The sequence below is a fragment of the Lagopus muta genome, chromosome 3 (genome assembly GCF_023343835.1).
Source record: "Lagopus muta isolate bLagMut1 chromosome 3, bLagMut1 primary, whole genome shotgun sequence".
NCBI lineage: Eukaryota > Metazoa > Chordata > Aves > Galliformes > Phasianidae > Lagopus > Lagopus muta.
In genome coordinates this window covers 69,570,653-69,598,330 of record NC_064435.1, presented here as the reverse complement: position 1 = coordinate 69,598,330, position 27,678 = coordinate 69,570,653, and the positions used below count along the sequence as shown (strand labels likewise).

At 38.7% G+C, this 27,678-nt stretch overlaps 2 protein-coding genes and 1 long non-coding RNA gene across 3 annotated transcripts; 2 read left to right on the top strand and 1 right to left on the bottom strand.

Moving 5' to 3' along the window:
* Positions 1 to 236: 236 nt before the first annotated feature.
* CCT5 (chaperonin containing TCP1 subunit 5) lies at positions 237 to 7,311 on the bottom strand. The gene is made up of 11 exons (XM_048939893.1): positions 7,140 to 7,311; positions 6,876 to 6,936; positions 6,613 to 6,777; positions 5,693 to 5,891; positions 4,486 to 4,678; positions 3,891 to 4,040; positions 3,445 to 3,564; positions 2,872 to 3,057; positions 1,864 to 2,001; positions 1,191 to 1,371; positions 237 to 520 (listed from the first exon to the last, which is right to left on the bottom strand). The coding sequence occupies exons 1-11, from the start codon at positions 7,242 to 7,244 to the stop codon at positions 393 to 395; spliced, it is 1,626 nt and encodes a 541-aa protein (XP_048795850.1). The 5' UTR covers positions 7,245 to 7,311; the 3' UTR covers positions 237 to 392.
* A 408-nt stretch (positions 7,312 to 7,719) lies between these two features.
* ATPSCKMT (ATP synthase c subunit lysine N-methyltransferase) lies at positions 7,720 to 16,771 on the top strand. The gene is made up of 5 exons (XM_048939894.1): positions 7,720 to 7,773; positions 8,157 to 8,431; positions 10,306 to 10,443; positions 11,465 to 11,515; positions 14,939 to 16,771. Exons 2-5 carry the CDS (start codon positions 8,162 to 8,164, stop codon positions 15,134 to 15,136), a joined length of 657 nt encoding a protein of 218 aa, XP_048795851.1. The 5' UTR covers positions 7,720 to 7,773; positions 8,157 to 8,161; the 3' UTR covers positions 15,137 to 16,771.
* Positions 16,772 to 23,398: 6,627 nt separating this feature from the next.
* Positions 23,399 to 27,669, top strand: LOC125691023 (uncharacterized). The gene is made up of 3 exons (XR_007375878.1): positions 23,399 to 23,531; positions 26,504 to 26,650; positions 27,577 to 27,669. It is a non-coding gene; the product is annotated as an uncharacterized LOC125691023 (long non-coding RNA).
* Positions 27,670 to 27,678: the final 9 nt, after the last annotated feature.

The following is a 27,678-nucleotide window of genomic DNA, read 5'->3' as shown; positions in this document are numbered from 1 at the left end:
GAAAAGGACCTATGAAATTCTATTAATGCACAGAATCATAGAATCACAAAGTTGGAAAGGACCTACAAGATCATCTTGTCCAACCACCCTCCTACCACCATTACTACCCACTAAGCAACTAAACCATTAGCATTATCCACACCTCTCCCCCTCTACAAATGCTTTTTCAAAATGTTTTTCCTAAGAATATTTACAACTGCCTACAAGAAGACGCAATGCCAGTTCTGAAACAAGTCTTGAAACCATCAGTGCTAAATTGCATTTTATTTCCAACAATTAGCCATTACAGTATCTGAAACAGTGTCCAAAATAAATAGCTGAAGATGAAGCATCAGAATACTACCGTCTTCGCTACTGCTGTGGCCCCCATAACTTCTCTTAATTTTTAACCTTTACTCTTCAGATTCTCCAGGCCTACGGATATCATCAATCTTCAGAATCATTCTAACGACCTGAGTTGCCAGAGAAATCTGCTGTTTCTTACCAATCAAGGTTTCTATAACATGTTGCTGTTTCATATCTGTTAAAAAAAAGATGTGAAAGCATTAGATACCCTCCTCAAACCCAAATGTAATATTTACCCAAGATAGTTATTTTCTATGTAATTTTAAAGAATGTAATAACATTATTTCTCTTGGCAATCATAATTAGTTTGTATAAATTACAGCTCTAAGCCTGGGTTCTTCCCAAAGATCTTAGAACATGAGTATCAAACTCTCTTTTCACAACTAACTCTTCCTCATTTGCTACTTTATCTTCCTGCATTTCTGTATACAGATATCAGAAGCATCCTAAGAGTAGAGCAGTCAGTGAAAGCTGAAGTGCCACAATACAGAAATATCAAGGAACTATTATGCATTTACATAAGCACAACACCTGACATTTCAAAATTTCCTCTTTCCCCCATAAATAAACATCAGAATAAGAATTTGAAATGTAAGTTCAGATGAAAATAAATACCCATACACTGACATTTTAAATCTGTCAGTTACAGATTTTCTTCTTCTTGTACATCGTTTATCTCTCCACCCCCATTCCCACTTACAAAGTAAGGTAAGAGACTTTGTAATTCTGACAGACATATTAAAAAATAAAAGAAAAAAAAAGAGTGCTGATAAAATAGAAAGTTTTCAAATTTCTGAGGAAGGAAGTCCTGTCATGTTCCCTTTTCTCCACGTTACACTTCTTACCATTTGTTCCTTTCTGCAAACAATCAATGCCAAGAGCGGGATTGTTTTCCTTCACTTGCCTAGCCCGCACTTCAGTCATTGTCTGAATTGGATTCATTCCACTGTTCTCTGAAAGGGCCATGGGGATTACCTCCAGGGCATCTGCAAATGCCCTCATTGCATACTGTTCCAAAGATGGGCACTAGGAAATACAAAATAAAAACGATACAGCTTTTATTTCCAAAGGGAGCAAATGTGCACTTTCACACTAGCTGCAGAATACAGCATGAGGTTTTCTTGGCAATATTTACCTCAATAACTGAAAGAGTATTCTGAGTAACTACTCGCAAATAAAAACCATTTTATACTGCTCGTATCAGAAAAAGTCCTTGCAACACCTTTATAAAAGGGTGAAGTAGAACGTTAATACTGGTTATCAGTAAATGTCAGGAAGTTCCATAATATGAATTTTCTGGAAACTCTGAAGTTTTTTAGAAGCTCTTCAAATAACAGACTGTAATAGCATTCAGCTACACAGACCTCCCTGGAAATTATGCGAAGCTGGGCTCAGGTTGAGTTTGGACTTGATGATCTTGAAGGTCTTTTCCAACCTGAGCAGTTCTACAATTCTATGATTCTACAGTCTCTTTCTTTCTCAAGGGAAATAAGAAAGTCGTAAACGCTCCTTCCTTACCTTATCTGCTGCTTCACTGACTGCCAAGGCACATGAAATTTCAGCTGCACCGCCACCATACACAATGCGGTTATCACGAACGAGATTCCGGATCACACACAGCGCATCATGAAGAGATCGCTTTGCTTCTTCAATAATCTGAAATGGTACAACAGCACATACTTTATACTACACACAACTGAAGAATATGAAGATGCATTTCCTAATACAGAAAAAAAAACCTGCAATAAACAATAGGCCTTCCAAAACTTGAAGGGAGCGTATTAACAGGAGCGGGAATGGCTGTTCACAAGGGTGGATAGTGATAGGACAAGGGGGAATGGTTTTAAACTGAGACAGGGGAGGTTTAGGTCAGATATTAGGAGCAAGTTTTTCACCCAGAGGGTGGTGACACACTGGAACAGGTTGCCCAAAGAGGCTGTGGATGCCCCATCCCTGGAGGCATTCAAGGCCAGGCTGGATGTGGCTCTGGGCAGCCTGGTGTGGTGGTTTGCAACCCTCACACAACAAGGGGTTGAAACTAGATGATCACTGTGGTCCTTTTCAACCCAGGCCCTTCTATGATAGGATTGATGCGACTTTAACACAAACAGCATGGCCTACAAACCCCCACCTCCCTAAATTTTTCCACACTGCAGGTAAAGTTTAGACAAAAGTAATTGAAGAGTTAATAGGCTCTTAAAATGAAAGAGACTACATATTCAACAACTTATGTATAAAACATCACTAACTAGCTGCTGTGATTTAACCCAGCAGGTTGCCAGTTTGCATCAGCTGTCCTGGTTCTGTCACTTCCCAACTCCTTGTGCTGCCTCAGGCCCTCAATGGCAGGGCAGCATGAAGAGCAGAAAAGTCCTTGGTTCTGTCCAGAACCACACAGCAACAATGAGAACATCTGATAACACATATCAGTACTATTTCCCTAAATCCAAAACCTATCACCATACCAGCTACTAGAGGAAAATTAACTATCCCACCCAAAACCAGGACACAAACCAAGGATCTTACCATCTTATTTCCTCCTCTGATGAAAATGGTCACAGCTCTAGAATTCTGGCACTGTTCAATGACAAGCATTCTGTCCTTTGTTGTGCCAAAGGAGATTTCTCTGACAATACCAGCAAAACCCAGTTTCTCTGGTGTGAGCTCACAGAAACGAGGAACGATGCGTCCTCCAGTTGCAATGGCGATTAACTGGAATTAAACAATCAGTTATTTTGAGAAAACTTTTCCACAGTGATTTTTAATAAAGTAAAGCTAGAAGAAGTGAACCTGTCAAATATCTCCAAAGAAGTTACCTTCCCATCTTGATTCTAAAACAAGACAGAAAGGAAAACCGCTCCTAGCCACATAAAACCTGTAAGGAGAATTATGCATGGAATCCAGTACACACCACAATCCCATTAACTCCAGCTTCTTTCCACGTACAGATCCCCCGTGATTTTGCTTCAGCATCTGCCAGTACTACATCATGATAGTATAATTCTACTCAGAAAGCCTAAACTTCTCACTTGTACAGCAGACTACTCAACGAAGGTTTGAGATCTGGTAAAAATCCCAGTTTGAGAAGATTTTACTTACTTCTATTTCAGGTCCACCAACCCAACGAACAGCAGGCAGCTCATTCTGAAGCAGCAAGTGGTTTGCCTCATCATCAAAACCCCACTGGCAAATAGCAAGGTTTGCACCAGTGTCTTTTATCTGAAAGCAGCACATAATGACAACCATCAGCACCAACACAAAAATGAAGAATTTCATGAACAAATCTCTTAGTTGTTTTAGTTCTACTTTTTTCAAAACAGAAGTCTGAAAGAGACACATTTATCTGCACATAAAGAAAGTAAATTTCAAACTAGAGTGTTATCTATTACTTAGATAAACTTCACTTTCATTCATACACTTAGAACTGTCTACATGTTGTCTCTTATCTGGATTATTAGCTTATCTGTAGAAATAAATGGATGCACTATGCTACTTGGTGTAAAGGATATGAAAAAAATACAGAAACGTAATTCTGAAGAGTCTACCTGTTTCACCATCTCTTCAAACTTCTCTTTCTCGTATTTCTGCAGTGCCTTGTAATCGTCTACAGATGTGACATCAAGCTTATGCTTGGTTTTAGGCTTTGGTGGTTCAAATGGGCAAGTCAGGATTGCAATTTTAGCATCTTTAAGTTCCTGTACAAAAATAAAAAGTTGAGAGTTTGATGACAGTCACACCTCCTTCTTATATTTTCACAATGCACACATTCCCTTTAAAAAAGTAGAGACTGTAGGATCCTTGGTGATCATTTAAATGAATCTGAAGTGTTATACTCAAACAATTTTCTCAGAAAGTTCACTTGAGAGAAACTGCACAGCTTCAAAATACAAGTGTTTAAGCACTCATCAGTCTTCACTCATTTATTTTAAATACCAGATGTTTAAAAAAGAAGAAAGCCTCCTATCCACAGTGGAGATTGAAAATACTGCTCACTCACTTTCACAGACACTTCAGACTGTGTGACTGGTATTTTCCTCTAGCTTTCCTTTCCACAGGATAAATGTCAGTGCAACCTAAATGCTACTCATTAAATGCTATTTAAACTGTTACAGATGAGATGCTGACACAGGATTCACTCACCTTAGGCATCTGTGGATGACTGAAATCTTTATCCACAATCACTCCCTTTATTAGCTGCGTATCTTCCAGTCTGCCTCCCACTTTGCCCTGTACTTTGATCAGTTCAAAATCAACATCCTTACGTTCCATATCTGCTACTGTCAGTACAGCATTCACAGCAATTTCTGCCATTTGTCTGTGACAACGGTTAACTCTAAATTTAAAGAAAATACAATGGAGTTGTGTTATATTTGAACATTCAGAAGAAACTGATTCTATCAATTTTGAACAGAAAAAGAATATGTGTATATAGCTAACATATTTTGTTCGCTGCATGAAGAGAAGGCATCCAGCTCACTGATGCACAGGAATATGAACATGCTAAATGTGACAGAAAAAAATCGTATAGTTTGTCTACATACTCTTTGTGAACATAGTCTCAAGACATCAATAGGAAACAAGTGAGGAGAATTAAACACTACTCAAACCACTCAAGTCACACAAGCCACTGTTAAGACAGGCCTGCCAAGGAAGGTCTTACAATGATAATCATAAACTGCACTTCACAACAACTTCTGTCCCAAAGGAATTAAAAATGGCACACCGCCATCCATATTTTTCTGTCTTTAACTTTCTCTCATGTCTTTCCTATGATTTTACATACTGACCGCACATCTTAAAAAGCTGGTCCCTAAAGAGTAACAGACAAAAATTGGCCAAAGAAATACAGCTGAGAAATAACACTGATTCTTATTTGTTCTATGCTGCATAGTAAAAAAAATTATATACAGTAAAAGCATCTCCATCCCTAGGGTCTAAATTTATATATATATTGAGAACCAGTAATGAAAATTGCAATTGTGAATACAGAACTTTTCTGAGTCTGTTCAGATAAAAAACACAAAAAAACAACTTTCTAAAAACAACTGGATGTTAGGACTCAAAGTTTCTAAGTACCAAGATATAGTAATACAGAACAGAATGGGTAGAAAGAAAATGATTTTGCAGCTGTTTAACTTCACAAAATCGCCCCTTGGACAATAAGGGGTTCACAATTTCTTATCCTGAAATACGAATTCATTGAGGAATTTGCTGCAAATATAATAAAACCTTCAGCAGCTCCTCCAATAACAACAACAATGTAATCATCCATCAAAACACTTCTTTTTTCAACTAAAGAGTATGTATGGAAAACATACACACTTTCATTAAGCTTTTACAAACTTACACTTTAGAGCCTAGCGTGGTCTTTGCTGTCTGGATCAGAGGTTCGATGTTCTGTGGATCAACTGGAAAGCTGTCACTGATTTTGTCGAGATGCTCAACAGCAATACGAGCTGCCTGCTCATAACCATCAGCTATTCTGATAGGGTGAATACCACGATCTAGTAATTGTTCAGCCTGTTCCAATAATGCTCCAGCCAGAACTGTAAAACAGAATTCAAAAACAGACGTTTACTCTTCCACAGATGGGGGCATGATACACAGTCAAGAGCTCTAAAGTATGCCTTAAGATTTCTTCTACTGTATTTTAATGGTCTGAGGTTTATTAGGTAGTAAGAATGGTACCACCAAACTCATGTTCACTAAGAAAACTGCATTATTTAGACAAAAAAAAACACAAAACCTACAGAAGCCAATAGTGATCACTATGGAAGAAAACCATGAAAATAAGTTCAGACAAATAGAAGGACTTTCAACACTAATCTCAAACGCAACCACAGTAAAAAAAATAAAAGTCACAAGAACATCTTTCCAATTAAAATGCTAAATGCTAACATCTTTCCAATTAAAAGAAACCAAAAAGAGTACTGAAGAAGTAAATATTCTAAAATGCACTATGGGAAAGCTACTTTCCTTCTTAAAATACACTTGAAAATATGATTTTATAACTGGAAATCCCACATCAAGGAAAGATTTAGGTTAGACATCAGGGGGAAGTTCTTTACTATGAGAGTGGTGAGATGCTGGAACAGGCTGCCCAGAGAGGTTGTGGATGCCCCATCCCTGGTGGTGTTCAAGGCCAGGCTGGATGGGTCCCTGGGCAGCCTGGTCTACTATTACATGTGGAGGCTGGCAGCCCTGCCTGCAGCAGGGTTTTTGGAGTTTGATTCTGTGGTTTTATAATTAAGCATAACCTGCTCTTACCCACGACTCCAGTGGTTCCATCCCCGATCTCATCATCCTGAGATTTGGCGAGCTCCACCATAAGCTTGGCTATCTGGTGATCCACATCCATCATGTTCAGGATGGTGGCTCCATCATTTGTCACTGTCACCTCACCATCTTTGTCCACCATCATTTTATCCAAGCCTGAAAAAAAAAACACAACTCAAAAAGTGAGTGAAAAAAGCTAGAAACCCACAGAAAACAACAGTAGAAAAGAATGAACATAGTCATTTCATTGTTACCGTTGGGCCCAAGGGACGTTCTCAGAGTACTTGCCACAGCCTTTGCTGCCATGATGTGAGACTGCAAAACAACGGAGAAAACAGGTAAGTCGCTGCTCAGCCCCAAGCCGTAATACAAAGGTAACTTAAGGCCCGTAAGCTCAATGCGAACAGCCGCGTGTGGCTGAAGGCAGACCAATCCGTACGCGGCCTAACGGCAGCATGGCGACACGGCCCAGCAAGGTCTCCCTCTGCAGGCAGATCCGGGTCCGCCCGCCCGCTCACCTTGAGAGCCTCAAGCCCCATGAGGCGCGTTTTGCGCTCCTGGTCCTTGAGGATGAGGAAGGGCCGCCCATACTCATCAAACGCCAGCGTCCCCATGGCCGACATGGCTGCAGCAGCGCCCACCCGAGCACAAGCCGGATCCCGCCGCGCCCGCCGCGTCGTGACGTCAGCACGCTCGCCCGCTCCCAGCGCCGCGCCTGCGCAGAGAGCCGCCCCGAGACTTATTTCTCGGCGGGAGCTATGTGGCGCCTGGGCTGGAGCGTTCTGGAAGCGTCTGAGGCTGCGGTAGCAGCGCGGTGCTGTATAGCCCTGCCCAACAGCGCGGGGGGGCGGGTAAGGAAAGGGGATATCCTTGGGTGGAATACAGGACCTAAGCGGCCTGCGCCGGGGTGACGTGAAGAAGGGGAGTGAGGACAGACGCACCGCGGATTCAGAGAGGTGCTTGCTGCCCTCCCCCCACCTCCCAGAGCGCAGTGAGAAGGGTGCTCCTGCGCCCCTTCCCCCTCCATGTTGGGATGGTATTGTCCTCCTCTAGAAGTAGTGCTGCGGGCGGCGGCGGCGCACGGCGGTTAGCGGTGTGTGCGTCTTTTGGCCTGCGTGCTGCCGTGCGTTCTTTCGGGTCGTCCTGCGCCGGGTAGGACCCCGGCTTTACAGACTTGTAGGAGGTGGAGGGGACTTCGTAGGCTCACCTGCTAAAGCAGGTTTCCTCCGGTGTGTTGCCTGGGGAAGCATCCCAGGCTGGTCTTGACTATCTCCATAGAAGGAGGCTCTGCAGCCTCTTTGGGCTTAAACACTACATGCTTCACTCTTTCCCCAGAAAGACAGCCTAGCACCTCGGCTTACTAAAAACACAAACTTACCACCTAGAAATCGACTGAAGAGTTATAAGAGGTTTTCCTGCCCCTAGTGTCTTCATTGTACCTGTACACGCTGTACTATCATTGGTACAGTGGTGTATTGCTTTTTCTGTTCAGGAAGCAGTCGGTAAATGTGCTATGGTGTTGTGTCTGCTCTCAGGTGTGATGCCTGGTGCCCCGACAGCAGAGAGCCCCTTGCCAGCAGGCTCTGAGAATGGCTCTGGAAGAAGACAATGGGGGCTGTGGATCACGGCTGGCATTGGTGGGACCCTGGTGGCACTGTATGCTGTCGTCACCCCCTTTGTGGCTCCGGCTCTGAGGAGAGTTTGCCTGCCCTTTGTTCCTGCAACTTCAGCTCAGATTGAGAACGTCCTGAAAATGTTACAAGGCAGAAGAGGCTCTGTAGTTGACATTGGTAGTGGGGACGGCCGTATTGTAAGTCGTAGGCATCTTCCCTCTCTATTTCTTCTCAAGTGTGTGGCAAATACTCCAGCTGCGATCTGTTTTCTCCTATTTTATGAATATTTTGTCCCTGGCATCCACTTTCTGAGTCCCGTGCAAAGCTGCAAACCCAAGAATGGTTTACGTTCAGTTTGGGTGAGCGATCAATAGTTCTGTTCCTTTCTTACCCTCAGCTTGACAAAGTGGTGTTCAGAATCATAACCTTATCCTGTTCCTTGGAAAGAATTATGCTGTTCACATAAAAAGATATAATTAAAGTATTGGCACTGTGTTTCCCCGGAAGTTGTATTCTGTGTAGATTTATAGCTGTACTGTGAGTGTCTATGAGCTTAAACAGTCCTCTTCTTTTGGAAATGCAGCTCTGCCTTTACTATATAGAAGTGATAGCACAACAAAAGAGAACAAGAAATGAATGATGGATTGAAAAATAGAAATGTCATGGTGTCATTACAGCTACAGGCTTCACATCTTTGTGCTGTGCTGGCTGCCCCTTTTCAAAACGGGTATGGTAAAAAGAGAAAAAAAAAAGATAGTTCTTGAATGTTATCTTTGTCCATATTTCATGTGAATTGTTCAACTATTTGTCTATATGCAAAATTTGATTTGGAAATCAGAATCTGAAGGATTTGGGCCTTTGTGAGAAACAGAAAAAAGCACATTGGTACAAGAGGATTGCAATTCTTGATGTCCTTTCTAGTTGGTATTCTGGCTTTTAACCCTCATGTGATGCACGTGATTTGAATGTATATATGTGAATGTATATAGTACCTGAGCATCTGATTTGTGTGTATGTGTGTGTATTAAAATGTGTGTATGCACATCATTACCTAAATGAAAACTGAAGGCCACTTGGAGGGCCAGGTGCCTAAAGCTGGATGCTAGGTATTGCCTTAGTGCATCTGTGTTGAAAAAAGTTGAGCTTCTGGTCGTATATTCTTAGGTATTTAGCACCCACTCATGTTGTATGTGGATAAATGTGACCATATCTTTATTTTAAGCATGGTAAAAATGTTTCTGTATGCTTGCAAATTGGTGTGCATGATGGAAGAAGAATAATTTTAATAGCATGATGTGCAGACAACATATGGGATATTGTATGAAAAAACTTGCATTTCTTCCTGACTCCACCTTATCTCTTCTGTAATTTATAATAAATCAGGCTTTTCGTGATTAGAGCTTGGCAGTAAGCTTTTAAATTATGACTGAATCCAGTTTTTTGATGTTTCTAAGAACTAGTGCCTTTTTGGTTGGTATTTACCCTAAAAAAACAAAACTGTAAAATCAGCGAGTTTTGATCTGTTTTTGAAGGCGTTTGCTATACAGCTTAACAGTTTTGAGTCAAGATTTAATTCAAAGGAGCGTACTTTTAAAGTCCTTCTATTGAAAGATGCCAGCTTGAAATCCAAAATGACCTATCAAATGCCTGCCTATCACTGCTTCTCAACAAGGTTAAATGCTCTGAGCACATCTGCCTGTGTGTTACACTGTCTCCATGATCAGTTTTAGTAATCTTTAGATCAAAGGTAGTATCATGAATATGTTAAGTTTAACTTTGGTGTAAATCATAGATGTACAAGAAGCTTGCAGCTTTGTCCTGTGATGTTTAAATGATTTATTTTTTTTTTTGTATCAATATCAGTTTCAATGGAACTTGTCACTAAAGTAAAATACAGTTTGAATTTTTGGTTGCTATACTAATAGTCTCTTAGGAAATAAGATCTGATTACTTACTGAAGTGCATTCCTTTGATTTGCATTATAAATAAGTCTCTCTTATGTGTTGAGGTGAATGTACTTTTGAGCACTTTCTCTGTTTCTAAGTGAAGGTTTTTTTTTCCTTCTTTGTAGGTGATAGCAGCTGCAAAAAGGGGATTTGAAGCTGTTGGTTATGAGTTAAATCCCTGGTTAGTCTGGTACTCCAGATACCGTGCCTGGAGGGATGGGGTACATCACAACGCCAAGTTTTATATTTCGGATCTATGGAAGGTAGGTGGTGAAGAAGCTAAGAATGAATCTGGAATGTCTGAGAGATTTACTTGATTTGGAGGTTACTTTCTTGAAAGAACTAGAATGCTGTCTGACCACAGGTTGCTGTACTGGACTTTGGGAAGAGTCCTTCAACTGTAGAGGCAAAGGTCACCACGCAGCACGCTGCTTTGCTGCTTTTGTGCTTCAGTGTCTTGCTGCACTTGCACACTATGCTCCTTGAGCATACTGTGTTGTACTCCTATGTTGAGTGATCGAGGCTGCTGTAATGTCAAGCTTCCCTGAGACCCCTTTCTGTTGAGTCAATAACACACAAGCTTAATTTGATATTTCCTTAGATGCGTGTTCTTTTATGCAGTGTGTTATGTCATTTCAAGTGTTGCTTTAAGCAACACTTAAGGTGCAACTGAGAATTTTTTTGCAGTGTTCAATCCAATGAAAATCGCTTCTTCAGTTAGATTTTTTTTTTGTTGTTGTATTTGTCTCTCTCCAGCTATTCCTATCAGTCTTCAAGTGGTATTTCATAATTGGTAAAGTGAATGCAAGGAATTTGGTGAACAAGTGCGAATGTACTCTTTTTAAATCTCTGTTTAAGTAAGGAGTGTTGGAAAACTGGGTGCTGGTGAGAAGAACCCAGGCACTGAAATAGGAAACTTCAATTTCTAGCTAACATCTAGCATAAGCATAACAGACCTCAATGTAAATAGGAGTTCTGGCAAAACTTAGCAGTGAGTGAAGTTCCACAAGGATTTTCTTGTCCTCCTGGAACTGATGCCACATTCGTGACCAGGCTGTAGTTGTCTAGTTCACAGCATTTTAAAGTGGTCTGTATATGAAAATTCACGTGAAGTTGATACAGGATTTCAGTTCTTGGTATTTTTTGAACTAAGTTCCTGTTAAAAGGACTGTAGTTAGAGGGCTTAACTAGAAGAATGATGAGGACTTTTGAAATTATAAATGGTGTGGGTTTTTTTTTTGTTGTTTTTCATATATATTTTTAAGATTTGTTATTTCTTTCTAGGTTTCTTTTTCACGTTATACAAATGTTGTTGTTTTTGGGGTGCCTCAAATGGTAAGTTTACCAATTTTGCGTTGTTTAAATGCTTCAAAACCAGTTCATCTGCAAAACAAATTAACCTACGAAACATCAAAGGTAGTACTAGTATCTAGGTATTTTCAGTTGTTTATGTTTGTGATAAAACCTGATAAAACTTGTGGCAATATACAGGCTGGGGTTGTTTTTGGTGTCTTTGCTATCCGTTAGTCAAGGTCAGAAGTAAAATGAAAACTGTTGTGCTGAAGGTGCTTTGAGAAGGTGATAGATTGGTTCTTCAAAATTTCAGTTTTTCACACTGGAAAGAAATGGGATGTTCCCTGCTCAATCTTCCTGCAAACTGTTTACAGCTGCTTTCTGTGAACTTGTTACTTGCAGTGCTGAACTTCCATTGTGTTATCCAAAAATGCTTTCACCTCCGGTCAGGCCAGCAGCTAGTGTACTGAAATAATCCCTTGCTCCTGTTAGACGTTGAGGATTTAGAAAGAGAGGCAGATACTTCAAGTGTAGTATGTATAAAGGCACGTATTCTTTTTAGGAGAGCTTTGTAGCTTGTGTTGATCCACACATCTCTGGTGAAAATGGGTTATTCAAGATTGCTGAGATATTGTTGCATAGATGCTGTTTACTTGGTGTGTTAGATCAGTCAGAGTTTTCTTTTGCTTTCAGCTTCATCTAGTTCTTATTTTTCTCTTTTTACTAGAATAGAGAAAAAAAAATCTTAAGATTTGCTATTTTGATTTTATTATTAGTGTTTTCTATGTAGGTTGAATGAGCACATGGAAATTAAATTGAAATATCCTACAGATGCTTCTGTATTGCTCCTTCTTCTGCTGGGGCAGATGTGGAATGAAATGGCTGCAGAGCTCTACATGATGCCATGCTGCATCATACGCTGATAGTATTGCTGGGGTAGCAATAGGGAGGTGTGTGTGCTGAGAAGCATAGGGATGTTTCCCTGCAGTTTGCTTGTTCTTTGCAGTATTGGAATTAAATGCCTACTTCACATTCATGCCTAAAATCATGTAGAAAACCAGAGAAAATGCACTACTTTTTACTTCTTTTTTTATTTTTCTCTAGTGATGCTTTAGTGAGAACTAATACAGTGCTTGTGCTATAGATGTTTCCAGGTTTGAATGTTGCGTGTTCTCTAGCTTGAGTTCCAGGAGGGGGCAGTGTGAAGATTGGAATCTGGAGTCAGAAATTCTGCATTTGCACCAAGGGCAGAAGTGCAGGTGAAGAAAGCTATTTCCATAAACTAGAAGTAAACAAATACCCTGGAAATACTGGCTGAATTTTCAAAGTAATTGTATAAAATGGGGGTAAGTTAGTAACAGATATGGTGGAAAGAGTAGCTATTAGTCTCAGAATAGCATTCAGTAAATACCAGGCTGAATACTTCCAATAAAAATCCTGTCAGAAATGTAACAGACCCAAACATAGAAACTACTGTGTTTCCTGACAATGAATTCACTTGTTCTCTTTTAAATTTACTTCTCTAGTTGTGAATGCTTAGCCTTCTGAATGCCTAAATTGATTTTGTAGAAATTAATGCATTTTTTCTTTTTTTACTGAAGGCAGTAGATGTCTTTTAGCTTTTATAGTAACAATGGTCTGATTTGATGCTGTCACACTGTGCTTTTATTTTACATCCAAGATCAGCTAACAGTGCTGGGATGTATTGATCTTCAGGGAAAACTGTGAGACCTCTCTGGTCTTACAATCATCTGGGGGAAGATGATGTTTTTCAGTGAGTCATTGCAAAGAGACTTATTTATTTGGGATGGGATGACAGAATTTTTACCAGGTGTTCATGTTCACAACTTCTGTTGAATTGTAACTGTATGTATACTATACAAAAGGTTTTACTGAACTGTATATCTATGTAGACATTTTAAAAAGCAATAAAATCATATTGATACCAAATAAAGTATGATGATAGCATCTAAAGTTACTGTGAGTTTTATCTTAACACTACTTCGCCTCAAAGATATGATTCTTTTTGGCCGAAGTATTAATGAAGTTTTCTAATTTGAGACATGAGATGTCACTGTCTTTCAGAGTTAATTGTCAAAGGTTGGACCAGGTCCACATTTGTAACCTATTGTAATGGCTATACCAACTTAGTCCTTCCTTTTCTGGTGTGTTAGCTCAGTTTGAGAGATTAAATTGGGCTTGCTTTTCTCGTTTATTTAAGGTATAGTAGCAAAAATGTTTAAAAGCATTTGCTATATGGACAAAATCAGAGCAGGCAATGCTTCATAGATCTGATGTACCAATGAGTTACCTCTGAATAATTTTATTAAAATATTTAGTTGTAATCTAAACCTAGCTATAGTGGGAGGCTGCATCAAAAATGTACAACTTACAAGTGTATGATAATGGAAGTCAGCTTCAGCTTTTGGAAATACTAGAAAACAACACAAACTGAAAAAAAAAAATGTTCTGTTTGTTTTGGTTTTATCTTGTGTCCTTCCTGACTTAAATTGAACTGTATTTGTCAGTAGTTTCTGTCCTTTTAACCTTTTTAATAGCTAAATGCTATGCCATTATATCAAACCATATCAAAGATCAACATGAATAGATTTTAATTCTGGAGCTTGCTGCTGTAATTACTTGCTATAATAAATAGTGTTTGTAGAAAGGAATTTCAAACTGATATGTAGTGATCTACTTAAGCATAACATCAGACTCTTCTAAAGGAGAGAAAAGATAGATCTGTAAAGTGGGTTTCTTTTTCTTCCCCTTATGATTAAAATATCTCTCTGAGGTTGGAAAGAAATTCTTTTGAAGTCTAAATGTGTTAATACATCTCTCCAGTCTGTAATGGAATTTTTGGCATATTTAAGATAAAATATTTGGGCAGTGTTGCTCTGCTCTGAAGGAGTAATGATATATCCCCTTAAGAAATTGGGCTGATTCAAAAGCCAGTGGAAAAAAGCTGTACTGAGCAGCTCTTTAGCCAAAGGGTATGATGTTCCATACAGTACTGCTGAAGGTGCTCATGTCAGTGTGTTAATAGGCAGGGGGAAACAAAGTTCAATTTCAGAGCTGTTTAACACAGCAGTACTTTACTGTGTAGTGCCGGCAGAGAACTTGCTTTGGATTGCTGACCAAACGTATTTTGAGTGTCCCAAGAACTGATTTGAGGCTAGACAGGAAATCATGAGAGGTGTTGGCTTTTGAGTATCACACAACAAACAGTTTATGCAGCTTAGGTGTTACAAATAGTATAAAGTCAGGGTGCTAAACTCTCATGCTCTACAGAGAAGAATCATGAGTGAAGAAAATAATGAATTAGAATTTGCTAAGTATTTTCTTCTTGTTTGTGGTTGTTTTTTTTCCTCAAAATCTCAATTCCTGGGCTTGTCTTAGACACTTGAATTAGAAAATGCTACTGGTTTATACTGTTTCTTGAAGTATTCTATTGCTGCTCCACAGATGCCGGAGTTGGAGAAGAAACTCAAAGAAGAACTTGAATGTAATGCCAGAATCATAGCTTGTCGTTTTCCATTCCCCTGCTGGATCCCAGATCATACAACTGGAGAGGGAGTAGACACTGTATGGGCCTATGATTTGAAGTATTCTGGAGGATTTGAAGCAAGAAACCTGAAAACTACACCAGAAAGAGAATCTTGAACATCCAGTGTGTTTATGTACTGAAATTTTCAGCTTTGACTTCATTTGTTACATGATAAGTGTAACGCGAAATATACCTCAGGGTATGGAGGGCTATATTCTCTAAAATGATGGGGAGTACACTGATTATTTGAAAACACAAAAAGGTATAGTTTAAGGATGTAATGTGGTTGATAAAAGAATGAGAAATCGTTACAGAAATCAATAACTGTGATATGGAAAATGGAGTAAAACAAGGTACAGTAATGTTAAGTGGAACTTGTAAGTTCAAATACTTGAATTGGCTAACCTAAAATGTGTGTTCTTTTTGATCTTATATAACATTTGCTACTGTTTTTGGGGGTGGTATGCCATTGGCTTCTCAAATGAGCCGTAGTTCCCAAATGTCTTCATTAGGTAAGCTAAACAAGCATAATCAATATACATCATACATCAAACCGATGCAAACAGAGTGTGGAGAGGCTGGTATTTTGCACTTCAGTCATAAATGTGTGTTTTTAAATGGGATACGACACAACAAGCAAATATAATGAGTACATTTGTTAACAGAATTGCATCCCTTCATTCTGATTGTGCATCTTTATTTCTATGGAGATAAAACTGCAGGAATGAGCTCTTGCTGGCATAGGTCTTTGCAGATGACCCTGATTTTGTCCTAAGGTCTCTGATTTGCAGTGGGGAGCTATCACTGCTTTAAGGTTGTCCTTTTCTAACATGGTTGCAACACTTGTCTGTTTTGTAACATTCTGCTTACTTTACCTTTCTTTTGGTTCTTGAGTGAAGTTTGACCATCTTCTCCAATTAACAATAAGTGAAAATAAAATAGTAGCCTACCTTGGCCCCATTATAAAACAACAGAATGGCTGCAAGGGGCTTCCAAAGATAATTTAGTTCAATCCTCCTCAAGCAAGGCTGGCTAGTCAGTTGCCCATGGTCGTGTCAGTCAGCTTCTGAATATCTCTGAGGAGGGAGACTTTGCTATGTAGTGTCCATGTAAGTTTGTCAGACCTCTGTATGTGAACTATCTGTAGAACTAAGCTGGAACAAGTTAGGAATTTGTCACCTGATCAGACACTTTTTTTTGGGTCAACAAAATGCCAATAAAAATTGATGTTTCATTAGCAATTGAGAAGGTGTATTTCTTGGACTTACAGTATGTGACTTGAAAATAAATGGTACAGTAGAATCTCATGTACACAAAAAGAAGGAGGGAGCAAATGTATGTGCTAGAGCCTGCAATGGAAAGGATGGTTGCAGTCTTGCATATGGTCAAGTGCAGCTGTGAACATCAAGACTATCTCTTGATGAATACTTATTACTGGTGAACCAACCTTTACAGCATTTCACTACAGTGTCACATAGTAGATCTTGTTAAACTATGCTAAACTCTTTCAATGTTATTTAAGAGATGTAAGTATTACAGTGATATGACTGGGCTACAGTGGCTTATCTAAAATGTCTATGTTTAATATCCATTTAATGGCCTTAAAACTACAGTCTCAAAGGATGTCTGAAACTGTTTCTACTAAAGTAGACTATACAGAAGGGATGTTAGCTTACTGAGCCGGGAGTCCTTCCCTGACTATTTGTAAAGGGGAAGAAGCAAAAGATTTTGATAAAGTAAGGTTTGTCTCATCTGTCATGCTTTGCTTTGATCCATCTTTCTGCTACTTGCTTTCACTGACATTCACTCATGTTAGATTGCCTGGAATGAAGCAGATACATTTTCCCTTGTGTTTGGCTATGTATTTGTCTACTGTATTATAATTTACTTGCCTTTTAACACACAAATCTGATTTTCCCAGTTCTGCCTTTAAAGACTGTGGTGTGGACTTCTTAGTTATCACCTGCTGCTCCAGAAATACTTGTTGAAGAGAGTGAGGTAGAATTAATGATGTGGTGGCCTGAGCTTTAAGAACATTAAGTGCTGTTCTCAAGGCAAGGAGGAATTTATGATAGCTTTTAAAGCAAAGCAGAGGCCTATTTCTTACTCTGGACATACACCTTTTTTTAAAGATCTACACTGAGATAAGCAGTGGTCTATAGGGTTTTTATTCCTTATTATATGAAGGAATGCAGTGCATTTCTTGTTTTCATGCCTGAAGTGCAAAACAAAGTGAGTTGTTCTGATTTATACAGGGAACTGAGAAAGCATTTTCTTTTTATGTCATTTTCAGTTTTCCCAATCACTTACTAGTATTTAATCGAGTAAGGTATCAAACGAGCATAACCATGGCTTCAGTTTTCACTGTATAAATTATATTGCTACACTTCCAATTGCTCAGATAATTATGATTTCATTGATGTGCTGCTTCAAAGTACCAATTTGTTACTTTTGAAAACTAAAAAAGCCTTTGAGAACAGGCTTAATCAAATTATAGTGCCAGACTAAAGCCACAAGAAGGAAACCCCCAAGCTATGCATACTGCTGTTCAAAATTAAGGTAATTCAGATGCACAGAAAAAAAACAAAAACAATTGTTTTATCTTTGATTGTTTTCTAGTAGAATCACCTGAGTTTTGGGAGCTACTTGTCCCTTGATGTATCTTAGCAGAAAAGAAATGTTGCTGCATTGCCAAATGAGTAATGCTTTACTGAAGTTCAGTAGAACTTGATCTGTGTGAAAATAAATCATAGTTCTTTGGGCAGTGGTTTGATTACGAGAGAGCCATCTGATATGCACACTGCTTGGTGTATGTTGCGCTGTCAGTATGGCTACTCCAGTGTCAACCAAGCTTGTCCAGATCTGTGTATTTGTTTGATGAGCTTTAGGCATTTCTGTATTACTAGGTGTTTTCAAGTTCTTGACTTACCCTCTGGAGTGTGATAATATGCTGTCATTTAATCTAATACTGCTCCAAGGAAGCTCATCCTCCATCTCTGCATTGCTGTTTATTTGTGACTCATGAATTGTAGCCAGGTAAGGAGATGCAAAATCAAATTTATAATACAGTACTTCAGAAGGGTAGGGGAATGAGTATTATCTGTGGGGAAAACACTTCCAGGGCCCAGGCTTAGGGAAAGTATTTTAACTTTAATAAAGGATATGTCTCATGAGGCACCAGGTATCACCTACATTCTGCACTAGTATTGTTTTTAAGACATTTCTCATCTGAACGTACTTTAAAAAAATGTTACCACCATTGCAATACCATTAAGAGATCTGAAGAGGAAGTAGGCATAGGTAACTTCTGTTTATGTTCTATGTTCTGTACAGTGGGGTGAAGAGAGGAAGGGTATCTATAGGCAGAGTATGGCACTTTGAACCATTCCAAAAGCAGTCTGACAGACTAGCATCATATATCTGTGTATCACTCATTGGATTTGTGCATTCGTATTAAAAATGAGCTGTGGGGAAATGAGAGTCAGAAGTGAGTCTGATGCCATTAGGCTTGATTGGAACAGGGATTTCTCATTGATTACCTCAGACTTCTGTAGTTTATTTTTATTATGGTTTGCAAATACTGAAGCATTATTCAAGGAAACATGATTCTTTCAAATACATGATTCAAGAGGGCACTCTAACGTCGGATTTAATGACAATAAATTCTGATTTAAGTTATTTTTCTTTTCCTAAGTTTGCAGTTTGCATATGTCTAGATTTATGATGTAGCTGCAACCTGTTTCCCCCCCCCCCCCCGAAATAGCACATTTCTGCCAGAAGAGTTCTGGAATTCTTGATTAAAAATGTGGCTTCTATATTTAATTGTTAAAAAATTACTCCTGTGTGTGAAAGCTGTAAAAATGAATCTTGTTTTTTTTTTTTGTTTGTTGGTTAATCTTTATTCATCCTCGTATCCTTAACTTAAGAAGACTTCATTAGTTGTTGGCTCTTTCTTCATTCTGTTTTTTTATTTCTTCCTCTTATTTCAGCATTTGTTTTTATTTTTCATAGTGTCTTAAAGTTTTGATTATGTGCTCTCACAAATTCTTTTTCTGTAAACTGGTAGCTTTATTTTATCAGCAAACCTTGTAGGAAGACTTAGTGTTTTGCAGGAATGTCTTTTTTCTCTGTAGATTTTTTTTAACATGTATTTAACTTTAAACCCCTTGTTTTATTTAGCTGTCTGTATGCTGACACAGCATGATTTTTATTTCCAGTAAATGAAAGAAAAACACATCCACCCATATGGTTTTGAGACTGAAAAACAGCCTTGGTCTACAACAATTCTGGCTGTTTAGTAGTTTTAAGTACTTAATTTAGCATTTTTATTATATTTCATCACTTGGGAAATGAACACAGGCCTTTTACCCATTCAATAGTTCTTCTTGTTGGGTTATTTGTTCAGGTGGGATTTTTGCTGATTTCTTTTTCTTAGTATAATGTTGGGTTTTCTATTACAGACTTCGGTTGAAATGTGGAACTGATGTTTTTGCTGTGAATTGCTGAGTAGTCCCTGAAAAATCACTGTAATACAGCCGAGTGAACTGCTATGATTGGTTAAAAAAAAAACAAGTTGGTTAAGTTTAAGTTTTAAAGTTAAAAAAAGCCAACTGCTTTACCAGTAAATGTGAAGGGATACTTCTTGGTTTACTGTGTGTGCTGTGCTCTTTGAAAATAAAGTATGTTTGCAAGACCCCACTGAAGCTTGTGGAATAAAGTTTTGAGGTGACTGGAGGTCTTTGCAGTGTCAAAAATAGAAAATTAATGGCTTTCTCCCTGAGGACTGTGGGCTGCTTCTGAAGAAACCAGAAGTAATTTAAAGGACTGATCTACTGTTAGTAGGTTTGCTGCCCGTGGTCTTGTCATCCCATAGGAAAATTTCAGTATATTTGAAGTGAACATTTGAGGGTCACTGAACTAAAAATATGGATTTAGATATGATGGTATTGACCAATGAAAACGAGTTTATCAAATCGGGGGGTTTCTGCCTTCTTTCTGTTGTCCCTTGCTTTGGGCTGTTGAGCCTCGAATCTCTGCTCTAAACAAGTGCTTCTGGTGAGCACTTCATATCTGAGTGAGAGCAGGGGGTTTGTTTCTGCACATTTCCCATTGCTCTCTAATCAATTCTAGCTTTGAAAAATAAAGTGTGAGGAGGGAACACAGAATGAACAATGGGAGGATCGGCGGAAGTTCTGGGAGAGAAATGAGTGGTGTGGTGTATGGCCCAAAATCCAAAGGGTCTTCTCTGTCACCATCACTCTAGCCATCTCAGTGCTGATCTGTCTTTTTTTCTAGGACTACGTAGCTCTTACATACGTAGTTCAGAGTGCATGCACAAATCAAAATAACTCATATGTCCAAATGTGCTGTAATTCGGATTCTCTACAGAGGTCCTCATGATTTGTTTCCCTGTGTGTTTTATTGTTTCTTCCTTTTCTTCAGCACGTGTGGAAGCCAAGTTTATATCCTGACTAACTTTGTGCTTAATTCATATGTAAGTTTTGTGAATATAATCAACACTGATGAAGTTTATTTGCAAACATAAATCTCGCCCTGCATCAGTTCTGAACAAGAACAGAACAGATAATGGTCACGATGTGTGAATACAAATGCTATTTAGTGACAAAGATGATCAGAGTCTCTTGCTGCTTCAGTGCTTTAATTTCAGTTGTCAGTCTGGTATGTCAAGCAAAGTCCAGGGAATGCAAGGCTAATAGTAGCAAAGTAGCATTGTTGTGTGGTATTTTAAAATAACTGTGTATTCTAGTAAATTTTGAGATTTTTTTTTTTTTTTAATAAAGTGTTACAGAATAAACAATATCGAAAAAAACAGAAGACCAATACCGGAACAAAAAAATCTCCAGCCCCCTCTGAGTGACAGCATCACTGATTTAAAAGGAAACTGCATTTATCACCCTGAAAAGGCATAGAAACAGCTTCTACTATGAGAACAATCTCTGGCTTCAGGGGCTGGCTAGTTTTTACCGAAGTGAGTTAAGTATAACAGGTTAAATCCACACTGATTTAACAAATGCTTAAGCTTCCTAGAACTGCCTTATTCTTGTAAGCCTCTCAGACGTGCCATCTAAATTAGGTTGTTTGCTTGTTCTAATAAAAATCCTGATCAGATAGAACTCTTCTGAGGATTATTTGTCTGAGTGGAAAATTAGGCAGCCTAAGCACACTTCCAGGAAACAGGAGACTTGGATATTTGCCTGATACTGGTTGCTCTTCCAAATGATCTATAGTGAATCTCATGCCTCCTCTTCCTCTGCATCCCATAATGAGTGATACTCCTGCTGCAGTTCCCATGGCTCATGGTGCCCTTAATTTGGGCTTCCATTCACCTTTATGCCCCTGCCCTCCTCTGGTTCTGGGAAGGGAGGCTGATGGCTCCTTGGGTGGGACTGGGAGCAAGCAGGAATTATTTGGGCTTTCTCCACTGCTTTCATCTTTTTGTGCTCCTGTTGGGTGTGCAGGGAACTTTTTATCAGTTAGCTGAGGAAGGTTTCCTCCTTACAGCAGCATAATATATGTAGTAGTAAAACTATTATATGGTGAAGTCCTCTCAGTTGGCAGCTGCATGTCCGCATCTACTGCTGGAAGAGTGCATTTTCAGATGGCTGCTGCTGAGGGTGGCAGTACCTGTGCCATTACACAATGAATGATGGAGCTAGAGATAGGTCAGATGCTCACATGTGTGCCATATTCTTACTGATGGCTGGAAGACATAGCACCTGTGGTGCTTCATGACTTTTTTTTTTCTTTCTTCAGTCTTGTGCTTTTCTTAGCTATTTCTACATCAAGTAGTTCTTACCATTTGATGTCTCCTGGTTATAGCTTTTGAACTGTATTTGGATTCTGCTTTTTATATGAGTGTTAGTCTTGTTCTTCTCTATATTTGATAATTTCCATTTTTTTGTAGGACAGAAGTTCAAACTATCACTGTTAAATATAGATTGGCTACAATCCAGTTCAGGCACTGTGGCCTTCTTACTGTATTATTTACTTCAATTTTTATTTTTTACCCTTTTTTACATAGTCTGTGTTAGTTCCTTTTGGAATTGTTACTAAATCAGCATAAATCAATGTGACCTTTTTTTTTTTTTTTTTTTTCTCTTCAGAAATTCTTTGGGTAGATCTGTCATGGTCTACGTTTGTAAGGCTACGTTCTCATTTCTTGCTTTTATATTTTAATTATTCTTAGGTACAAATAAGATGATCTGAGGGAAGGACTGTTTTCCTTAGGCCTAACTTTCGTCAAAATGTCATGTAAGATAGAAGGAAAAAGTTTCATGAGACTTGGCAGCTCTTCCTGTTACAGCTCACTATCTTTACAAGCCCAAATGCCTTTCAGCCTGACGTTACCATCAGTTTAAAGTACAGTTACTGTCTTGATCTTCTCTTTCAGAAGCTGTTTGGCAGGGATCAGCTTAACCAACTCAAGGCCAGCTGTGGTGCGAGTTACATTTGTCTGGAAAGGAAGCTACTGAAATTCATAGATTCTTCCTAGGCCAGTTTTTTTGGGGTAACTTTTCAAGAGTCAGAGTTGAAAACTTGACATTTACCCTCTCTAAATATGAACATCAAGACAAAACACTGCTTTCTCTATCTATGGGGAAAATACATGTTGAATTATGTGTCAACAAATACGTTGCCTTCACCATGGCAATCAAATCTCTTTATCTACCAATTAAGCAAATATAATAAAAGGTTATTAGTCCAGCAACAAAGCTGTTAAACAACAGTACTGCTTTCTGCCTCTTATCACCAAATCATGAAAAACAATTGTAAAATCAGACCAGTCTTGTGAAGTCAAAAAGCAGATCAGAATGGATGTACAGAATGCTTGAGGTGATTCTACAAAGGAAGCCTAAATTGTTCGTTGAAAGATTAGTGACAGTCCTTCCTTAGCCCCTAAACTGAAAGGCTTTTCTTTGCATCACCTTACATAGAATGCTACTTTTGCTGCAGTACACTAATGCACGTAATTCAGACCACTAGAATTAAAAAGCTGCATGAGAGAATGGTGGTGTTCCTGCTCAAGCTCACCAGCTTAGTAACATTAATCAGCTACAGTGAGGCTTGGATGTTCAGCGTGTGCTGAACACAGATGGTACAGCAGGAACCTGAAAATCAGGTACAAGTCAATATGCTTCTTCAGCTGGGACTGATAATGAACAGCACAAAAGAGCCACCTGAACTGAAAAGCATTAAAGCTGCTTCTAAGAAGCAAGAAGGCTGTGTCACCTGCTTTCAAAGTGTTTACTGGAAAGTGTATGGGAACTGTTGAGTCAGGCCTGAACCCTTGATTGATCACCTGGGGAAAGGACTGAGTCAGCCATGAAAGCACAGGTGAACGCAATTCAGCTGTGTGACCAGAAGGGGTGGAGCCTGGCTGTATCTCTCCTAGACCCATTTAAGGGCTGACTGCCATCAGGGAAGGGTCTCTTTCTGGAGGTCTGTCACTGGTGGAGCTTTCCCCTGCAAGCCTAGAATCTGCTGATACAGGTGAGCAATCTTCTTCCATTCTTTATATAGCACCTTTCTATTCTGCTGGTTCTTTCGTCATCGTGCTTTTGTAGTAATACCTTTTCCATTGTATTGATCTGTCTAGTTACTACAGAAAGTGATAGAGAAGAAGTGTGTAGTCTTATTTAAATTGTTTTCTGTATTGTAGTGCTGTTAAACTCCCTATTGTTTCTATATACATTAGAGGGGATCTGTTCAGTAGGTGGACTTAACTGATTATGCTGATAAAAGTAATCTGAAAAATCATTTGTTTGTTCCCTCAAACACTGTGGCCTACATGCAGCATAGTTCTGATCTAAATGCTGTTATTTTTGAGTGATTGTACAACAGAGCTTTAATTTTCAAGGATCAATGCATTGCAAATACAATTTTTTAATATCTTTGTATAGATAACTGGCTTGCAATGGTATCTTTGGTTGCAACGCGTATCTTCTAGGTTTGTAGATATCACCACGGTGTACAGAGAATTCATACCAGTCTTGTTAAAATTGTGTTTTCTCTAATGTTTTAGGCAATGTATGTTATTGGTACTTGGTGCCGTTAGAGACTGGATTTCATAAACAGGTTTCAGCTTGTATGCTTTGTAGTGCAAAAGGTACTAGGAAGCTCTGGTATTAATATACTTGTTCTTTAAGAAAAACTTGATACTATCTGATTTTAAAATGTTTCTCTGCGTGTTCCACAGATGGTCTGTTTATGGTTGGTTGATGTATTTATAAGGAGCCAGTAAGTTGCACAACCTGCGAAGGCTGTTATCATTTTACCTTCAAACTGTTCTTGCTATTTTCAGTTGCCTTCCACTTTCTCGATCAAACTCTATTACTTGCTTCTGCAGATAGAGGTCTAAATTTTGTTTGCGTATTAGCATTAGCATCTATTTGCTGCTTAACCTGCTCTGACCTCCACCACCCGCGCATTCTTTTTCTCCCTTTCTTGCTACTAGGTTTTTGAAGTTTTAGTTTAAATTAGGATATCCTCAACTTCTACATTAGATATATTTGCTTAAGTCATAGAAGCCATAGTTTGAAGATAGCAGCAGGAGGATTAATTCAGCACCTTTGCCAAATAGATTAACTTGTACTTAAAAGAAGCCTTATTCCTAGATTCTAAAGCTCCTTATAGAAAATCATCTTCAAGATGTGAGACTGAGGAAAACAAACAAACAAAAACCCAATGGAGTATGTGATATCTTCCAAGGGCTGAAGTTTATAAAGACCTCTCTTAATGCATTCTGAAATGTATCTGGAGATACAGTCCATACTACAGTTGCTAGTTGCCTCAAATAAAGAGCAGGGGGGAAAGCAGAGACTGAGACAATATGTTAACAGCTGGTAGAACTCTTGTGACTTGCAAAGTAGAACTAACTTTCTATCTCCTAAAAGAAGTCTAGATAGAGTGAGTAAAGATATTAATTAACCTTTCCTAGTGATAAATCTCTGAAGTGTAATTGGTTTGAGTCTTCTATGCTTTTATATTTGCTGGCTCTTGGCTGATTGAACAGACTGTTGGCATTTGACCTATGGAAAATGAAGCTGATCTCAATGCTAAGGTTGTGCGTGGCTCCTGCATCTGCAGGTGGATATTTGTATGACCATACGCAATTATCCTACTGCGCTATTCTGAGTTTCCCAGATTGCTCTTGCATAATTCAACAAAACTAACAAAAACAAAACCTGAACTAGTGTTTTTTCAAATTAGTCAGTATGCTGTCTATTTTTGTTTTTACTTGCATTTATTTAATTTAGAAGCCTCATGTTTTTTCTACTTATTTGGTTTCTCAGTGAGATGGCGTTTATGCACTTTATCAGTATTCCCTCAGTATGGGTAGTGTGAAAATATAGGAATAAATACCCTTCCAGCAGGTTGCAGCCTTCTTTTTTGTACATGAATCTTAGTGGAAGTTATGAAGAAATGGTACTATTTGAATTGATTGGAAAGAAAATTGAAACAATAATGAAGGTGCAGACTTAAATAATAGTAAACCTTCTGACTAGAAAACTGTCTTTTTACTGATGCTCTATTAAACTGCAGCAAAGCAGTCTTTAGTCTTTTACTGTTTGATGTTACGTGTTGCGGTGTTTGTAGTGCAATGTATGTTTAAAGTATGTCTTAATCCTTCTGGATTTTGGTCAGTTTAATGCTTCTGTGTCTTTCTAGATGTAGCTCTGCTCTTGGGTGAGTTGTTAATGGTAAGGTAGCCGAACAGTCATTATGTTGTAGTATGCAATTCTGCCTACTTAAATAGAGGAGCCACTCAACTATTAGCTTCCTTCTGTCGTTATGCTCAATCTGCCTGACCCTCAAACAGTAATAATGATAGCATAAAGGGTGCAATGGGGAAAGTGGCTAAAAATAAATACTCATTCATGATAAATTCTCATGACTTCTGCGATGAGGGGAAATTACTTGCATTTATTGCCAGATGAGCTAACCTTTCAATTTTCAGAGAAAGCTTTTACGATGAGATCAGAGGACAACGTCACATGATAGGTTTTATTTAAAAGAGGCAAACTTAACATTCACTCCTATTTCTTGCTTCCTGGCACTAGGTAAATAGACAAATATTTCTTCTTTGAAAAAGAGCATCTGAGATATCGAGACAAATGAAATGCCTGGCGGATATAACTCCTTTATTCTATTACAGATTTCTCTAGATAAAATCCTAAGCAACTTCATCAACTATAATTTGTATCTCAGAAATAGTTGGTAACATGAATTGTGACTGAATCCTGTTGTAACTCTTTAAACTTTGCTCCAAACCACGTGTAAAAGGACTTTGGCATCGTTAAGTTGGGAGCATTTGTTTGCCAGCTGTAGCAACTCAGTGCCTTTTGGATGCTTATCTTCAGTGAAAAGTCATGATTTGGTCAGTGCGTTTCCCTGTATGGGCAAGATATACTTCACCTTTTAATAAATAGCAGGCTTTTATTTGTGTCTCCAAATGTTTAAAGGATCCCTCGGAGTTCTTGCTAACCAACCAGTGCTGACGAGGGGACAGGGACTGAACAGCTGCAAGCTCATCAGCTATTTCCCATCCTGACCTGCATGTGACCAGCAGGAAAATGGAGCTATGGGCCTGGTTCTATTTTATCCATTCTGTAAGTGAGAGCCTTCTGCTTTCTGATGGGCCCCTGCCCTTGGTTGTGGAGGTGCTCTATGGGTGTTCCCAGACTGACTTCTCATGACCTGGCTCCTGATGTTACCTAGTATATGGCCTGGTTCTCAGCCCCGATATCTGCTTACCATTAGCCTGTCTTAGTTTACTTCTCTTTAGGACTCTGCACTTTCGTTTGTTCTGTGAACTCCTGGTAAGGCTATGCTGCTAGCACTGTTGGTTCTGTAACTCTGTTTTGTTTAGATTTTTCTTCTGTGAGTTTGTTTGTCAATATGTTTTCATGAACTTGGGTGCATTTTCTACTCTTTTCCTCATGGTAATCAGGCAAGCAGAGATTTCTTTTGTGCCTGAAACCCAGACAGTAATTTGACAGATTAATGTCGTAAAATAACAGTAGTATGTTAACATATATAACTCTGAAGCCATTATTAGAACTATTTCAACAAACTCTTGTTCAACTATTTATTTCAGATGGGAAGTTATATTCATTGTGCTTTTGTGATAATCTTTCTTTCTTATTCAGTGCACAAGCTTGGTGTTTTGTTGTTATTGCTACCCAGAACCTGCTGAGTAGTAACATAAGGGTTTTGATGCTCCTTTTTTTATCAGTTTAATTGAGATTAAGCAACGGAGGTGTCAAGGCTTACTGTAACATTGCTTAACTTGTTTTATTTAACTTGTACCTAATCTTGCACATATTTTGTTTTGTTCGTAATGCATGGAGACTAACACGGGTGATCTGATCTGAAAGAAATGGTAGAATAAATGCTGTACTTTAGCAAATGTCCTTTAATACCATGTCATGACGTTTAATACCATTAAGACAACATGCCTCTGAAATTACTCTTATTTGATGAGGACATTTTAAAAGATGAATTTAGGACATAAGTTTTTTTTTTCCTTTTTCAGGAGTTGTGTAATGGAGAGGAGCTACACTGATACAGTGAGAACTAAATCTTTGAAGGCCATAAAAATGGCTATCTGGAAAAAAAAAAAGTAAAATGAACAAAA

What these genes read in the sequence shown, in the direction of transcription:
- CCT5 (XM_048939893.1), bottom strand. Translation starts at nt 7,244, where the DNA reads ATGTCGGCCATGGGGACGCTGGCGTTTGATGAGTATGGGCGGCCCTTC. An exon ending in AACGTCCCTTGGGCCCAACG is followed by an intron (nt 6,778 to 6,875) that starts GTAACAATGAAA and finishes TTTTTTTTTCAG; the next exon opens with GCTTGGATAAAATGATGGTG. An exon ending in GTCATCCACAGATGCCTAAG is followed by an intron (nt 4,041 to 4,485) that starts GTGAGTGAATCC and finishes ATTTTTGTACAG; the next exon opens with GAACTTAAAGATGCTAAAAT.
- ATPSCKMT (XM_048939894.1), top strand. Translation starts at nt 8,162, where the DNA reads ATGCCTGGTGCCCCGACAGCAGAGAGCCCCTTGCCAGCAGGCTCTGAG. An exon ending in ATATTTCGGATCTATGGAAG is followed by an intron (nt 10,444 to 11,464) that starts GTAGGTGGTGAA and finishes ATTTCTTTCTAG; the next exon opens with GTTTCTTTTTCACGTTATAC. An exon ending in TTTTTGGGGTGCCTCAAATG is followed by an intron (nt 11,516 to 14,938) that starts GTAAGTTTACCA and finishes GCTGCTCCACAG; the next exon opens with ATGCCGGAGTTGGAGAAGAA.